We start from the raw sequence: 18,170 nt of genomic DNA, 5'->3' as shown, positions 1-18,170 counted from the left end.
CTTATAGGAAAAAATATAATAAAAAAATTCAATATAATATAATATGTACAAAATAATGAATACAATATAAAATATAAAAAATAACTGTACTTTGCAAACTTGATATATTTTTTTCTTATCTATGAGTGCAGAACACCGAGTATTAACATTTATAAAACTCTAATATTTAATGAATTTTAAAAATATTTTTTTATTATATCATCTAAAAATATGCCAGCTAGTACATGGTTATTTATTTATTCTTGAAATATTTTATCTTTTAATACTACATTCTCATTCCAAAAAATGTATATTTTCATTTACTCTGTTTGTGTCATTAGTTGTTAGTTCACTATTTTGACTGAAATAGGCAACAAATCATTGACGAAATACAAGATGAGTGTAACATATTTTTTCGTTATCTCACCTGACATCATCAGTTTTGATTCGGCACGAACCACTCAATAATTCAATCACTAATATACATATAGAGATCGCAATTCCGGCAGCGAGTAGAAATCCTGCGAAGTAGCAGTCGACTAATCCCACGCTAACGAAACTAGCACCCCCAGTAGTGCAAACTGGTTTCTTGGTGTAATGCAGTGCTATTTCACGAGATTGTATTCCACTTTCTCGTATTTTGAACATGCTAAAATACACATTCGTGAATTAATTAATGTATAAAAGTTATATTAGGTGCTATCCAAGGCCGGTTGCACCACGCTCGAGCAACGGTTGGATATCGTTATGCATGTTGCTCCACGGATGGATTTTGTAACAAGTTGCAAAATGCAGGCACGATGTGTTTTCCTCCAGGTAGCACTAATGAAACAATGCCGCGTTACGGAAAGGTTAATGGTTCGATAATTTTGCATTGTGGAAATATTAATTTTATATTGTTCGATGGATTATAGTTTATTTACGATAATATTTTTAACTTCTCGAAGGATAATATATGCTTATACCAGAAAATCCGTAACCGTAATGCCAATTTGATGTGTTTTCGACATTTCAAGTCATTCTGATCGCATGAGGCCAAAGTTGAACTAGAGATGCATTGCATCGTTAGGGCTTAAGGAAATTTTTAAAAATTTTCAAAAAAAATGACCTTTGTGAAAAATTTGATTTTCTTATACTTTGAAGTATTTTGGAATTGCAAAATCGCAAAAGCTAACGGCTGCGGAGAAACAAAATATAGATGCGCGTGGGCGCCGCATTGCAGTATAACGAATAAACATTGGTACGGAACCCATAGAAATGTAAAAAAAAATGTTTTCATTATTAAAATATCTGTAAAATATATGATAATTTGATGGGCATATGTCTAATGATCATTTTAATCCGCCAAATGGCATTTTTATTCACTTTTTTTATTAGATCACCGAAACCGCTAGACCTGTCTTCCCAAAAATTTCCTCAGCTCTTCAAAATCGGACTTCAAATTCAAATGGGACGCTCTTTTTGTCCAGTATCTTTGGAATAACTGTACCTGCCTTTTCCAAAAACTAATCAGCATATCTCTTTATCAATAGGAATCGATTGTTTTTTGAATCATTCAAATTGGTTGATCTGTGTTCTCGAAATCGTCGACGAAAAATTGTATCTGCACATACATACATACACACACGCACTCACATACACACACACGCACTCACACATACACACGCACAAATACATCCATTTTTCTAAGGTATTCCAAAATGTTCGCAAACCTTCGAAACGTAAATAAAATATATAAAAATGTTCTACTGAAATATTATAAGCCTACAAACAGCCTACAAAAAGCAATTGAATTATAAAAAATCATCAAAGTTTGGAAAAAAGATTCTGATCAGAATATATGCCAAGCAAATATGTACGTTTCATGTTTCGTAGATATCTACTGATTACAGTTGACGTCCACATTCAAATAAAATACATTACGTGTTAAGCAAATTAATTTAATTTATACAATTACAGATATAATAAGCATGTTTAAAAGATATAAAAAAATCGCATTATTTAGATTCAAGGAAAAGCAAAAAATTTATTTCCAAAAAAGCAATTGCACAACTTAATTACCTTAATCTCAATTGCTATTTATTCAGTGTTTTATGTTTATACCTATCGAAAATTTCTTGCAGTTTGCCTTAAGGCATAATGCCACTATTTATAGTCGTTGATTTAAAAACTAAAGATAAATTTCATCAATGGAGAATAAATATAGGTACTAGGTGTAAGTCGTTCGTTCCCAGTATGCTTAAAAAATGAATAATTATTGAGATTTAGCAACTTCAGATGGTACAAATATAGTTTATCCAATTTTGATTTGATTCAGAATGACTTGAGAGATCAAGAAAATAGTAAATTGAATTTTTCGTCAAATACATAAACTTTTTCTTTAGGAAGTTAATACCAACCGAATCTTTTGGTTACATAGCTAAATTAGTTTTGGATCAAAAATATATTTCAAACGCATATTTTCTCCTACAGTTTCAAAAGGATACAAAACTTAGTCATACTTTACTTAAATGTAATAAAATATAATAAAATTTCATCAATCTCAATATTATACTAACTTTACTTTGAAGATTTCCTTGTATGGAGAACGTTTCTGCACCGGCATCCATGGATCATTGAACTTCAAAAAATCTATTTCCATTAGACCACACTTTTCATCTTCGTAGAATGTTTCTGATACAACTTTGTATCCGGCACCACGTTCCATATGGAAAGCAAATAAACCCTATTCATAAAAAAAATGTAATTTTCTAAAAAAAAAAACAGAATATAAATGCTTGTACTCTTACCTGTCTCATTTTATTAATACCATCTTGCTGGCTGAAAAAGTTTGGTTTTTTATTTTTCGGAGCAACTTTTTTCTCATAAATTTCCTTCCGAACTGGATCAGTTGCTGTCTACAAATATGACCTTATTAACTACTATAGTTAAGACCAAATCTAAGTAAGACCAAAAATAATTGCAATTTTGAATTTTTACCGAAAAGTAGTAATGATTATAAACAATGTCATCAACTCCGATTTTTAATGGAGATTTGAGTAAATCTTTGAGTGTTCTGATACTGTAGGTTCGAGCTTGCAGCAAAGATACTAATAAAATATAATATAGTAATTAATATTATAATAATTTTATATAAAATATTGTGTATTGTGTATTGTATATTGTGTATTGTGTTGTATTCATAAATAGTTATAATATAAATGTATTGGGATAATGCATAGCTATTTGAAATAAGGCCATAGAAACAATTCTTTTGCAAAAGTGGTTGGTATTCTATTATAAATCATAAAAATATGTATGAAAGATATTCTGTCAAAAGTAATTTTTATTGATTTCCGGAAGGTATATATTATATTTGGTTACCAAACGAAAATCCTACTTGCAGAGACTTTTTGATTATTAGATTTCTGTTGATCTATAGAACAGTTTTTTTTTAATTAACATAGAAAAATATCAGTTATTTCTAAGTTTACTTAAAAGATAGTAAAATACTCTAGTTGTTTTTGAAAAATTAATTATTTTTAGAGAGATATCGATAAGATATCATAGTAGTTTTATTAGTCTATAAAATGAATCAGCCAAGCATTTCAGAGAGTATTTGTGTTTTCAAAAGACCGTTGGCCAGTTTTTCTTCATAATTCAAACTTGGTTTGAAAAAAAACATTATTCAAAAATATTAATTTTGTTTAATTAATAAACATGAGTTGCAACAGATTTGTTTAAAAATTAAACATTACGGTTTGACTTTATTATTATTTAAAGTTTGAACATATGATCAAACCATTCTTTGCAATTTTCTAGAATTTTTTAGAATTTCAGCTAGATTTAGAAGTAAATTCCGAATTATTTTTGATATTAAAAAAAACAATTGAAAATTAAAAAAAAAATTCAAAAATAATTGTTTCGTCAACACGAGAACAGGGTTTTTTGAATCACTCAAATCGGATGCTGTGTTCTCTCAAAAACTGACATTTTTTGCACATTTAGCTCCGTATCTCCAAAATGACTGGATCTGTCTTTGCCAAAAACTAATCACCACTTCTTTCCTTCAGTACGAATTATTTTTTTTTCGATCATCCAAATCGGATACTCCGTTCTCTCAAGAACTCGATCTCTATTTTCTGCAATCTTTGTTTCGTATGCCAAAAACTAATCAGCACGTCTCCCCATCAATAAGAATCGAATATTTTTTTAGTCATTCAAATCCGTTGATCCGTGCGCCCGAAATCGTCGACAGAAAAATGTATCCACACATAAACACACACACACACATCAATTTTTCTAAGGTATGCCAAAATGTTCAGAAACCTTTGAAACGTGAAGATATGCATAAATTTTCTTTTTCGATTTTCGGTCATTACTATAACTTACCATACGGAAAGTTATAAACATGTTTCCAATTGAAAATAGCCCATTTCGAGCACTGCGATGTGAGACGTCAATGGGAAATCTTTCACACTAGTTTTCCTTCAATCGAGTTAGAGTTTAACTCAACTCACCCACCTGCTCTAAATATAAGGCAGTACTAGCCATTGTGAGTTGAAAATTTAAAAAATATTTGGAAGTTTTCTGCTAGCATTGTCATTAAATTAACGAAAAAGTATTAAAAAAAATTATAAACAATGTTAAAAATTTTAAAAATTCAAAAACAATGCTCTCTGCCGAGAGTCAGCTTGAAATGTTGATCAATATAAAAAAATATTTTGACTATGATGAACAAAATTATCGAATCTGGAAAGAGTAGCAAGTTTATTTAATTACATAGTTTTATTAAGTTACTTACCTATATTAGCGGTGTATGAAGTATATAGAAACATAACAGCCACAAATAAAAATAAAGTAACTATTCTTCCTGCAGGATATCTTGGACTTTTAGGGGGACTCTGTTGACATATTGCTCCCAATGACAATAGGAAAGAATTGCTTACTGTTATCCAAACTCCTGTATTCTCCTAGAATATATTCTTCTTATTAAGAATTAATTGATTATAAAGATACCTCTGTACTCACATCTGTTTCTAGCATTGATGTACAACTAATAACAAATATCATTAAAAGGATAAAAATCAGACTAGCGAGCCATACACCTCGATCAAATGGAAGAAGATATAAGTTTTGGACATAACTTAAAGGAGGAGCCCTGAACACAAATCTTGCCTGGGTCGGTGTGGTCATAGATATATATTCAATTAATGACACTCGATCAGTAGTCAAAAATAATGGAGTACCTACAAAGAAATGTGTATTTTTATATAGTACCTAATAATAATAATTTGCTAGAGATAAATAGTAATGTAATATTTATTAAATAATTATAAACCTATATCTGCTTCTCCTCGATGCAATTGTCCAAGCATTCCGTTCCATCCTCCTACAGAATTTGGATCCTTGTAACCCCATGATGGTACCATTGTGTAAATCTTGGTTGCATTCACAATATCCAATAGATGATTGCTTAATTTATAAGCTGCTTTTGTGATAGTATCAATGTGTTTATCTCTGAGAAAATAAATGTTTAAAGTTATTAAAGCAATGTTTGGACATACGGCATAGTACTTTGGGGTAATGCGCGTGAAAGCATCAGAAACATCATCCATAATTCCAGAAAAGTCTTGGAAATGCTCTAGAGGTGGTCCTAGTTATGCCTCGAGCTGATATATAAATATAAAATATAGATAACGTTGATATATAAAAAACAAACACATTTACAGTGAATAAAAATGTCAGTAGATTTGGTATTAATCACAAGTACAAACTAGAAAATCATCCAAATGAACTGGCCAAATCACTGCTGTCGATGAACTCTAATAGAAGGCTTAAGAATAAAATATTTTTAGACTTATTATTAGTTAATATCTCATTAAATGATGTCAACTAATACTCCAATTCCTTAATGGAAAAAATGCAACTGTGCATAAGTTTACATAAAATAGTGTTGAAAAAGCATTCAGCTAAAACTAAATGAGCAGCAAGAAAAACTTAATAAGAAACTTTATATTAAAGGTAATGGTAATTTTAAGAATTTAAAAATAAATTTAAAGTACAACTAACAGAAATTTTATTAAAACTTAGATATTTATATTTTTCAGCTATGTATTTATGTATGATTATTACTGAATTATGTATTTAAAAAAACAAAGGTATATATAAAATTATGTTTTTATTAATAGTCTCTTCAAAAAATACGCCTTATTGCCCTTGGAGCAATTGGAAAGCAAAATACGGTAAATTAATAATATTAAAATATACAATTATTCATTTAAAAAAATAAAATCTATTATTCCAGAAAATAACTTTTATAAAAAAAAGATTAATAAAGAGGTGCTTTACAACTATCATATGACGCGAGTACAATAACTTATTTTTAGTGATATAAATATAATTAACAAATGATAAATACTTAAACAATATTTGCTTACTTGTAATCTTCTAAATGATTTTGTGAGTCATTATGAGTTATTACTAAAGAAGACGTAATCGGTGCTCCATAAAGATTTCTCCTGCGCCTTGAATTTATAGGGCTAGTTCTGATATCCATTATTCCTTCATTTTCTGACCAGTATCCAAATGGTTCATATGTTAGATTGCCCATTTTCGATGTTTTATACGCTTTTAATTGGATAAATGAGATATAAGTTAGTTTAAATCAATTCAATTTATAAATTTCAAACCTTGATCTAAGGAAAAGCCTGATAGAAATTCTATCGCCAGAATCAGATTACTGTCAGCGAAAATATCATATGGTTCCAAGTTGATCTCATGTGCACCAAATAGAATCCATGTGTATGGAAAATTAAATAAGTTTTCTTGGTTTGCCTAGAAAAATTTACATTATTAGAGAAAAAAATCTTAGTAATAGTGAAATACTTTAAATGTAGTAGTAGTAAAACCTCACCTTTTCTAAAATATCTAGAGCAAAGGGACAATAAGTATCTAAAATAAAAACTTCATGTTGTTGAAATCCCAATAGATCAACTTGATTTCTCTCCTGATATGATTGCGAAATCCGCAGCATGGTCAATGGAATTTCTCGTCGAATATAAATTAATTCATCTAAATTGATCAAAAATAAATATAAGCCACAAAAACAAAATTCAATTCATTAATTTGAATTTATTTAGAATAATATATACCTTCTGTCCAGCATAAATATGCAGTCAATATCGAAGGAGATTTTGAAGCGGAAATATAATGCTTTAAAAATGCTGTGTATTTAATAACTTTGGGATTTATACTTGTAGCCAATGGTATCAGTAGTAAAATATAAAAATACTAAAAAATAAATAAACTAGTTGGTATTGGTATTTTGCCTTGAGGCAAGTTACATTAACTTCCCGATATGTGTAAATAATCGGCTTAATCAATAAAAAATAAATTAATTTATGAGTGATTAAAAGTATTCCGAGTGGATTTATTACGCATAATTGAAAACGAAAGAACACATTAACTCGGAGTATTTTCAAAAAGTAAATTTTCAAAAATCAACAATTTTTATAATTGAACCAGTTTCCGTAGGATTTTCCGATAGTTTAGTATGCTCATTAAGACCAAGTACTCTATCGTTATACCAAGAAAATCGTCTAATTTTAATTTTAACAAACGTTAAAAATTTTCTCAAGCTTTGAAAAAAAGTTCCATAAAAATCGACAATAATTTTTTTTCAACAGTTGATTTCAAAAAAACGGCTTGGTAGGTTTTTACGTAAAACTAATCAGTACCATTTCCAAACTAGTGGGGTGTGTGGCATCGTGCCTTAAGGCAAATTGCTGGAACTTCCCGTACCGTAACGAAATTTTCGAGGAATACTGAATGTTTTCAAATAGATTATTAAAAATATTGTAACATTGTCTAATTTTTATAAGAATTATATAAACTGAATTGCAAAGTTGAAATTATTTGTTTAAAGTATATTATAACTATTATCAGAATTAAAAATAAAATCTGAATTATTTTCGATATACAAAAAATTAAAAAAAAAAAAGTTGAAAAAAATTTTTTTTTCCAAAATCTATTATTTTCTTAAGACAAGCAGAAAGTTTTCTGAATTAATTAAATCGGACGCTTAGTTCTCTCAAAAACTGCCATTTTTTGTACATTTAGCTCTTTACTAATAATCACTTCTCTCAATCATTACTAATTGAATGTTTTTTAGATCATGCAAATCGGATGCTCTGTTCTCTCAAAAACTCGATTTTTATTTTATGCTCTCTTTGCTCTTTATATCCGTAACTGCTGGACCTGCTTTTGCCAAAAACTAAACAGCACATCTACTTATCAAAAGAAATCGAATGTTTTCTGAACCATTCAAATCGGTTGATCCGTACGCGCGAAAACATGGACGAAAAATTGTATCCATACATACATACACACACACATCCATTTTCTCTGACGTATGCCAAAAATTTTTGAATTTTCAAAATCGATTCAGAATTCAGAAACGCGAGAAACGTGGACAAATTTTTTTTCACTTTTCTGCGATTTGGTCTCATTTAAATCAGAATGGCTTAAAACGTCGAGAAAACATAAATTAGTGAATCGAATTTTTTGATGAAAACATAAACTTGACCTTCAGGAAGTTAATAAAATTTTAACATCTTTTTAACGTCATAGTATATAATTAAAACTTAATATGATAGTATGGCATTTAGGAGAAAAAAATCCAAAAAACATATTAACAATTTTCACATTTCTCATGAAAATATTATATACACATAGTTACTTGACGCTCAAAAATGAAAACGTTAAGGAGTTATATAAAAACAAAACTTACGTTTATAATCATTTTTGTTTTTATTTTTAAAGATCTGTCGTGCAAACCCTTTGGAACTAATTTGTGTTACTAAATTATAGTTTCAAATATTTGTGCTAACCAGCAAAATTAGTAATAACTCTTCCATGATACGTGAAATAAATTATTAAAATGGTTAATGATATGGGAGAGTAGCTTTATGGTAGAGATCCATAATTATATAAAGCGTAACCATCAATTTATCAAATTACGTATTATTTAGGAAAATTCAAATTGAAAATAATTAATAGTTTAAAAATTTTAAGTACTTACACATTCATTAACAAATGGATCAAAAATAGTTCATATCAATTTAATAATCTAATAAAATAGATTTAGAAATAAATAATAAAAAGTAATATAATGTTGGTAAGTATATAGATAATAATAATGGTTTATTTTCAAATTTTTCAAAATATATTACCATAACATCTCAGCACATTTAGGAGTAAATTTGGGTGTCATAGATTGACCTTAAAACTTAAAAAAGATTCTAAAAATAAATTGAAATAAGTATAGTAATATAGTGTTTTCTATAAAAATTGGTACTCCATTTATTCTAAAAGCAATTTAAAAACTTAATAACAAATTAAAATTAACTTTATTTTGCTTGAAGTGTAGAGAAACAGATCACCTATTGATAATTTCCTAGGCACAAAATGTTGTTAAAAAATGCAGATCTGAGGGTTATTGTAAGGAAATTTTAAGAAGCACAAAGGTTAGTATTAAAAGAATGAACAATTAGACTAAAAATACATTTTAATGTTATTGCATTATTATTATTTCCAGAGACACAATGATAATATAGCAGAATAAATCATGCTACAGACATGCAGTATCTACCGTCGCTTTAAAAGAATATTTCAATGTTATTATATTTTTATTATTTTTAGAGATAAATTTGTAATACAGCAGACTAGATCAATGTTTCCTAAAATTCTTAATCTACCAACACAATACCTTCCATTTATTTCATTATTTAAAAAAAATGCTTAATTTTTCATTAAATCCTTATCATTGGTTGTCACAGCATCCTTATCACTAGGAAGTAATTCAGAACTATTAGGAACATCATTAATATATTTTAAATGTTAATATTATTTTTTACCTCTGTTTACCAAAGATGGTTTTGCGAGTGCCGAACAAAAGTTCAAGCACTAAAAGGCATATGGATATTGCAATTCCTACACAAAGTAGAAATCCTGCAAAATAGCAATCGAGCAATCCAACGCTGACGAAACTGGCGCCGCCGGTAGTACAAAACGGCTTCTTAGTGTAATGCAGGACCACTTCTCGAGATTGGATACCACTTTCTCGAATTTTGAACATACTGAAATAATAGATTATACAATGTGAGCCGAACCCGGGATAATAGTTCCGAGAAGACAATTATCGACTGCTATATGAAAAAGTGTCAACAACATATATAGTTTTAAAAAATAACTAGTGGGGTGCATGGCATCGTGCCTTAAGGCAAATTGCTGGAACTCTTCGTACCATAATTGAAAATTTTGGTACGGAACCTAAAAAAAATTACACAAGATGTGTACACATTATGAAAATCTCTATAAATAAATATCTGATATTTTGATGTGCATACATATGTCCAATAAACATTTTTGACCGTCAATTGACATTTTTTTAACTTATTTTTATTGAGAGTCCATAAACGCTGGACCTGCCGTACCAAAAATTTAATCAGTTCTTCATCTTGTCAATAAAAGTAAATAGTTTTTTGAATTATTAAAATCGGACGCTCCGTTCTCTCTTAAAAACTGAGTTACCGTTTTTGGCACTTTTTGCCCCGTATCTTTGGAATGGCTAGACCTGCCTTTGCCAAAAACTAATCAGTACGTCTCCCTATCAATACGAATCGACTGTTTTTAACAATTGTTACGAATTACTCAAATCGGTTGATTCGTGTTCCCGAAATCGTCAACGAAAATTTGTATCTGCACACACACACACACATACGTCATTTTTTTTCTAAGGTATGCCAAAATGTTCAGAAACCTTTAAAACGTTAATTTATATAAAAAATTTCATTTTCGATTTTTTGCGATTACTAAAACTTACCCTAAGGGAAGTTAATTATAATCATAAAATATTAATAATATTTAATAATTGTATTTTAATTGATTTATAAGGTTAAACCACTTCTCATAGATCTCTAATAGTTTACTCCAGCCGGTTTGGGCATAAAATCTACCATTATACTTGATTTCATCAAATTCAAATTTTGAAGTAGTGATCATATAAACCCTATAGGGTAGGGCGAGGCACAAAGATTCAACTTGACTTTGAGCAATTATATTGTGAAAACCAAAGCAATTACATCACAACAAATCACACATATCAAACAACTATCAGAATATGTTTTGTTTAATTACTCGAGTTTTTTTGCTATTTTTCAAAAATTTGTAACGTAGCCCATTTTACCCCCGTGAGAGCAAACAGATCTATTGTCTTATTTTAATATTAGAGGGATTGTTTTTACAAAATAATAGCTACATTATTCAACCAATGCAAAATATAAGTAACCTTGAATTGGTATTTTGTCAGAAATATTCATCAGCAGAGTCGGAACAACTTTTTTTTGTAAAATTGCTTTATTTAACTTAATGTACCTTTTTTCCTATTTTACACTTTTGCTCAGGTAAAGTTTTAGTTGATCTTTTTTACCCCACCCACGTGTAAGCTTTTGTAGAGGTTGTATAAAAATCTTACAAAAGAATTGAATAGCGTATACTTAAACCACCAAGCTAACTAAACAACAGTGCTCACAACAAAAAATCTAACAACAACAAAAAATACTTTAGTCAAGGATTTCCAAACTTTATCTTCCGATAGCGACGTCATAAGAATCAAGGAAATGTCTGGTTACACACCTATTTTCCCCTTCTTTTAAATATTTTTGGAAAAAAGTTCCTAACAATACTTGCTTTTAAGATATCGGCGGTGGACCTTTTTACCCATGGACCTTTAAACTCCGTTCTATCCTATACCCTGATAAGGAAAGGAAAATTGATCGATTGTACACAACATATAATTTGAAGCAGCGATCATATATATCATGTATAAGACAAATACTGAAAAGAAACGGAAACTAGGTCGGACCCATTGACGTCGTCGAATGTAAAATAGCAGGACTGAAAAGATTTGGAAGAAGAAGAAAGCAGATGGTTGATGACTGGATGCATGATGGTCATGAAAGGAAAATTTACAAGAGTGAATAAAAAGTGACTAATGATAATAAAATAATAATGGGAATGATAAACAAGGGAGAAAACGGGAATCAGTGATTTGTGGTGCTCTCATACCATCAATTTTATAAATTTCCATTTTTGTTCCGATTTTTTCCCCGACTTGAAATTATACGCTTAATTCAAAATTGCAACATTTTTAATTAGATACAAATGTAAAAAAATTGAAGTTCTTGTAAGATTTCAGAATAATTTACTTCTAAACATTGCGATTTTCATATCTCAGTCAGACAGATGTGTCTGGTATGAGAGATTATGAAGACAGTTTTTATAAACATAAACAGTTTGCGAATTTATATATATATCCTTTAGTCTAAAATACAAACTTTATCTTGAATATCTCCTTATATGGAGAATACTTCTGAACTGGCATCCATGGATCCGTGAATGACAGAAAATCTATTTCCATTAAGCCGCATTTTTCATGCTCATAGAAGGTCTCTGATACTATTTTGTAGCCAACTCCTCGTTCAAAATGGAAAGCAAACAATCCCTATAATAAGAATAATAAATTAGATACATACATATAATGGTCCTGTGTGTTATTATTTAAAAAAACAGTTACCTGTCTCATTTTATCAATTCCTTCTTGTTCATTAAAAAAATGAGGTTTCTCGCCCTTTGGAGCAATTTTATTTTCATAAATTGCTTTTCGTATCGGCTCTTTTGCTGTCTATAAATAGTAATTATTAGTTAAAATTTATGAGAAAATAGTAGTTAATATAATAGTTTGTTAATAAGAAATTTAATATTTACAGCTGAATTGTTTAATTTTAAATCAGTAAGTTAACATAGAATCCAGTACCCCATAATTGTGATCGTGCAGAAAATCATCTATAGAATTGAGTCGCAATAGAAAATTGCAAGCTAAGAAGACTCTTTTATAATATTTTCTAATTATTGATATTTTTTAAATTAATAGAATGTATTTATTTCTCAAGAATCTACTGCTTATAAAAATTTTGATAAATTCAGCCCCTCGCTAGATTAAAAAACAAACAAACTTTCATATATCTGGTTAAAAATATTGTTAAACCAATTTCCCTATACTATCTACTATTCAAGAAAAAATATTATCTTATTAGATTTTCAAAATCAACAAACTTAATTAAACTTGATTTATCAATTTATTTCAAATATCGATCAGTCTCTGACTGATCGGGATCAATTTTGACTAGAATTTTCATCTGATTTCTCCTTAAATCTGAATTGATCGTTATAGAATTGATCTCAACCAACTCAACGTCTGTTTAAATTAAGATCTGTTCAAATTAATTGCTATTTTAATTATAAGTATTATATATAATTAATTAGAATATATTGGAGATTGAAAATTATTACTAATTAAGACGTTTACCGAAAAATAATAATGATTAAAAACAGTATCGTCCACTCCGAGTTTCATAGGTGAATCAAGTAGATCCTTAAGGGTTCGAATGCTGTAGGTTCGAGCTTGAAGAAGAGATACTAAAATTATATTAATATTTATTAATTAAATTATAAAAGACTATTGCTGGATAAAACTTGTCATCTAGTTGTATCAAAATAATGTTTAGATCACTACAATCTACCAATCAATCTTTAATCAATATATTAAAGAAAAATGAATGAAACAATTTCACCTATGTTTGCAGTGTATGATGTATATAAGAACATGACTGCTACAAATAGGAAAAACGAAAGTATCCTTCCAGCTGGATGATTTGGAGATCTGGAAGGTCCTTGTTGACATATAGCGCCTAATGATAACAAAACAGCGTTACTTACAGTTGTCCAAATCCCAGAATCTTCCTAAAATTTAGTTTAATAAATTCTATAAAGTTAGTAGCAGTATAAATGTTTACCAACCTCATGTTCTAATATCGATGTGAAACTCATAGCCAGAACCATTAATATAATGAACGCCAAACTAGCAATCCAGACTCCATCATCAAATGGCAAAAGATATAAATTACTGACATAACTCAGAGGAGGTGCTCGAAAAACAAATTTGGATTGTGTGGGTGTTGTCATCGATATATATTCAATTACAGGTATTCGATCAGCAGTCAAAAATAGTGGAGTACCTGAAAAATAAAACTTGATCTGGTTTATACCTAATAGAAATTATTTTAGAAATCTTATTGTTCAATTAGTGTATAGACTATTACTCAGAAGACTTTGTTAGTGATTTTAAAATCAGAAACGTTCAAAGTGATTGAAAGGGTAAACATGTTTTTATATTGTTGTTGTAATATCTATAATAATACTTAAGTTCTATTGTCCAGCATGCTAGCCTTAGTAAGACTAATAGAATAATTAATCTTGTTGTCTTGTACATTCACATATACTTTTTATTTTAATCGTCCATAATTCATTCAAGCCTTCAAATGCTATTATTGATTACAAACCTAAATCAGCTTCTCCTCTTATCAGCTCTCCAATCATTCCATTCCATCCCCCTGAAACATTGGGGTCCCTGTAACCCCAAGATGGCACAATGGTGTAAGATCTTGTCGCATTTACGACATCCAAGAGATGATTGCTCAGTTTATAGGCTGCCTTTGTGATAGTATCAACGTGCTTTTCTCTGAAATCAGAAATAGACAACTACTAAAGTCTATAGATGTCATTTAGAGTTCAATGTAATCATAAATTTGTCAAAAAATGCATGATTTCGGATTATCTTGATTTTATATGATAATTTTAAACATTAACAAATGGTCTTCAAAAATTACAAAAAGAAATAAATATATAATAAATAAATTTTTATACTAACAAGCTTGTATTATAATTTTTACGTATGCAGGTACGTACTTATAATCATCCAAATGATTTAACGAATCATTATGAGTAATCACTAATGAGGATGTTATTGTAGCTCCAAGAAGGTTTCGTCGGCGTCTAGAAAGTATTGGACTAGTTCTCCTATCAGTAATTCCTTCGGTTTCAGACCAAAAACCATATGGTTCGTAGATAATATCAGAAAACAATGATGTTTTATATACTGAAATATTAATACAAATGAATTCTTATTAAACTGTTCTTCACATATACCACAAATTATATTTATATTTGACCTTGATATAAGAACATTTCTGATGAATTATTATTTAGTGCTACAATCAGATTACTGTCTGGTAATATTCCATATTTTTCTAATTTGAGTTCATCCTGACTAAGCAGTAACCAAGAGTATGGAAAGCTGAATAATTTTGCATCGTTTGCCTGTGAAATTAAATATCATAAAATAATAATTTTCTGTTTTGATAAATATGAATATTATTGCTATCATATGTTCAGAAATCTTTGAAACGTAAAGATATGCAAAAATTTCCTTTTTTGATTTTTTTTTAGATTACTATAACATACCCTACGGGAAGTTAATGAGGATAGTGTTTCATGGAAACGCTCAATTGTACGTGGACGTCAACTATAATCAGTAGCTATCCACGAAACACGGAACCTATGCACAAAAGGCATAGATTGTGATTCTAATCGATTAAGCGCAGGGCCTAATACAAATCTTTAGTAAATTTTTATGATTCAACAGCTTATCGCAGGTCTATAAAATTTTAGTATGTTATTTCAGACTATGAAATCTATCATCATACAATGTTTCATCAAAAACGAAAAAAAAGTTCTACATATAACTACGAAGAAACAGCACGGCCGGACTTTTTCAAAAAACTAATCAACCATAATATCTTTCGGTTTTGGAATTTTTAAACTTGAATCAAGGTAGTGGGCCGAAATGTGAACGACAATTTTTACACTTTTCTGCTAATTACAAAAAAACGGCATGGTCGATCGTCGAACAAAATTGACAAACGGTAGTTTTTATCGAGTTACATCGAATGGCTTTTAAATTTCTGAAATCTATCCAGCTGTTTTGTTAAACGTTGACAAAAGGTAAAAAATCGGCTCACATACACACGTACACAGGGTCACCTTTTCCATATTTGGTTTCAAATTCAGAATGATTTGGAACGTCAAAACACACAAAATTTTCAAATTGGATTTTTTCGCAAAACATAATTTTTTCTTTGGCAAGTTAATAAAAACAATAACAAAAACAACAATAAATATAAACATTAATAGTAGTAATAATAATATTAATAAAAATTATGAATAACAGAAGTATAATTGAAACAGAAGTATAATTGAAAAAGACAATAAATTTTTTACTAGCATATTACAGGGGTATGTAACATTTGCTTTTAGGTACAATATTACACAATTTTTGTTGAATAACATTTTCTGATAAAATGTAATATGATAGCAATAATATTAGGAAAAATTGATGTATGTGTTTGTATGGAGATAGTATTTTGTCCACGATTTCGGGCGCCTGGATCAACCGATTCGAATGATTTAAAAAACATTCGATATCTACTGATGGGGAGTCGTGCTGATTAGTTTTTGGCGAAGATAGGTCCGGCCGTTTTAAAGGTACGGAGCAAAAGTGCCAAATATGGTAATTCAGTTTTTGAGGTAATGGATTGCCCGATGTGAATGATTTAAAAAACATTTTACTTGTTTTGACAAAATAAGGAATTGATTAAATTCTTGGGCAAGCAGGTCCAGCGGTTTCAGAGATACATTGGAAAATGTAAAAAATAAATATATTTGGCGGCCTAAAATGGCTATTAGAATGTCTAAAATGCCTCAATTTATCAGATATATTATAGAGATTTTAAACACGCGTACTAATTTTATTACAGTTTTTTTTTGAGATGAATTTCAAAATCTGCAGATTTTTTTTCAAAATTATAAAAAATACTAAGTTTCATATAAATATAAACTATTTATATTTTAAATATAAATTGTAAATTTACATTTCAGTTTGTAGTGTTATATAGTAATTATATTATCTCTTTGAAAATATTTATAATAATTGTTATTATTTATTGATTTTTTTTGCTGGAATATTTAATTCTGGTACGGTAAGTACCAGCAATTTGTCTTAAGGCACGATGCCATGCACCACTAGTTTTTTTATGAAATTATCTAATGCTATTTGATGCTCTATTAGCAGTTATAACTTAAATTATTTGAAACAAAACGTTCTACTAATTATTGAATTTTTTTATGATATGGAAAATCTAAAAGCTTTTTGAAAACTTGAAAATCTTGTAATTTATTTCTGATTTGTAAGTAGAAAAAAATTGAATTTTTTGTATTATTGCGATATTTATTGTTGTTTTAATATTCAACACACTCTACAACACACTGCTTTATTATACTAAATCTAAATATAGTTTGTTTTATTAAGCTAAATATTGTTTATAATAATACAATCAACAAAAACATTTTATATCTTACCTTATTTAAAAAGTCCAGGCTATCAGAACATGAAAAATCCAGTACAAATATTTCATGTTGCCTAAATTCTGCAGTTGTTATCCTCTTCTTCAATATAACATTGTAATGATCAAATGAAGAAAGGGTGCATATCATTGTTAAAGGCATTTGCCGATGAAGATAAATAAGTTCATCTAAAAATAAATAAATATAAATAACCATATTTAATGTTATGAAGATTGTCTTACCTTTTTTCCAGCACAGATATGCATTAATTACTTTTGGAGATGTGGACGACTTAACAAAATCTTTCAGAAATTTAACATACGTAACAATTATTGGATCGATAGTTAAAATCGCAGGTAGGCATAATATTATGAGATTAAGAACTAAAAATAGTCAATTAACATAATTCGAATTATATAAATATTTCAATAAATAAATATATATACCAGAAATAGAAGAATTTGCAAAATTCATTTTCATTCCAAAAATTACTTATGACTCTTTTCTCATAAATATCTTGCTTTTTATATGCAAGAATTCCTTCATTCATTTGAGGAAATAAAATAATTCAATATTGAAAATATATCAAAAATTTCAATAAACATATATGTTCAACTTCACTGTAACTTCAGTGTAATTATATTAGTATAATAATCTCCAATAAAAATTCATAAACAATATTGTGTTAACAGAATTTACTAAATTCAATAAGCTCACTAACTTGCGCTTTTCAAAACTACTTTCATTTCCTCAAATGTACTTTATATGATCTAGAATTCTATCAGAAATAACTTAGAATTTACTTAGATAAATAATAAAATCATTTGTAAACTTGATTAAAAATTTGATTG

At 28.8% G+C, this 18,170-nt stretch overlaps 1 protein-coding gene across 1 annotated transcript; it reads right to left on the bottom strand.

The window, feature by feature from the left end:
• Positions 1-273: 273 nt before the first annotated feature.
• On the bottom strand, positions 274-17,869 carry LOC113385618. The gene is made up of 25 exons (XM_026623466.1): positions 17,812-17,869; positions 17,562-17,702; positions 17,335-17,507; positions 15,090-15,237; positions 14,827-15,016; positions 14,421-14,599; positions 13,879-14,096; positions 13,653-13,821; positions 13,388-13,497; positions 12,596-12,703; positions 12,357-12,523; positions 9,876-10,097; positions 9,796-9,826; positions 7,113-7,251; positions 6,875-7,032; positions 6,651-6,795; positions 6,399-6,588; positions 5,300-5,478; positions 4,990-5,207; positions 4,763-4,931; positions 2,959-3,068; positions 2,769-2,876; positions 2,538-2,704; positions 407-628; positions 274-340 (listed from the first exon to the last, which is right to left on the bottom strand). Exons 1-25 carry the CDS (start codon positions 17,867-17,869, stop codon positions 274-276), a joined length of 3,786 nt encoding a protein of 1,261 aa, XP_026479251.1.
• Positions 17,870-18,170: the final 301 nt, after the last annotated feature.

The sequence above is a fragment of the Ctenocephalides felis genome, unplaced genomic scaffold (genome assembly GCF_003426905.1).
Source record: "Ctenocephalides felis isolate EL2017-DRISC unplaced genomic scaffold, ASM342690v1 CF-g0.4_SCAFFOLD_03571, whole genome shotgun sequence".
Classification (NCBI taxonomy): Eukaryota; Metazoa; Arthropoda; class Insecta; order Siphonaptera; family Pulicidae; genus Ctenocephalides; species Ctenocephalides felis.
The sequence above is the reverse complement of the archived record's forward strand: the minus strand, read 5'-3'. Positions and strand labels throughout refer to the sequence as shown.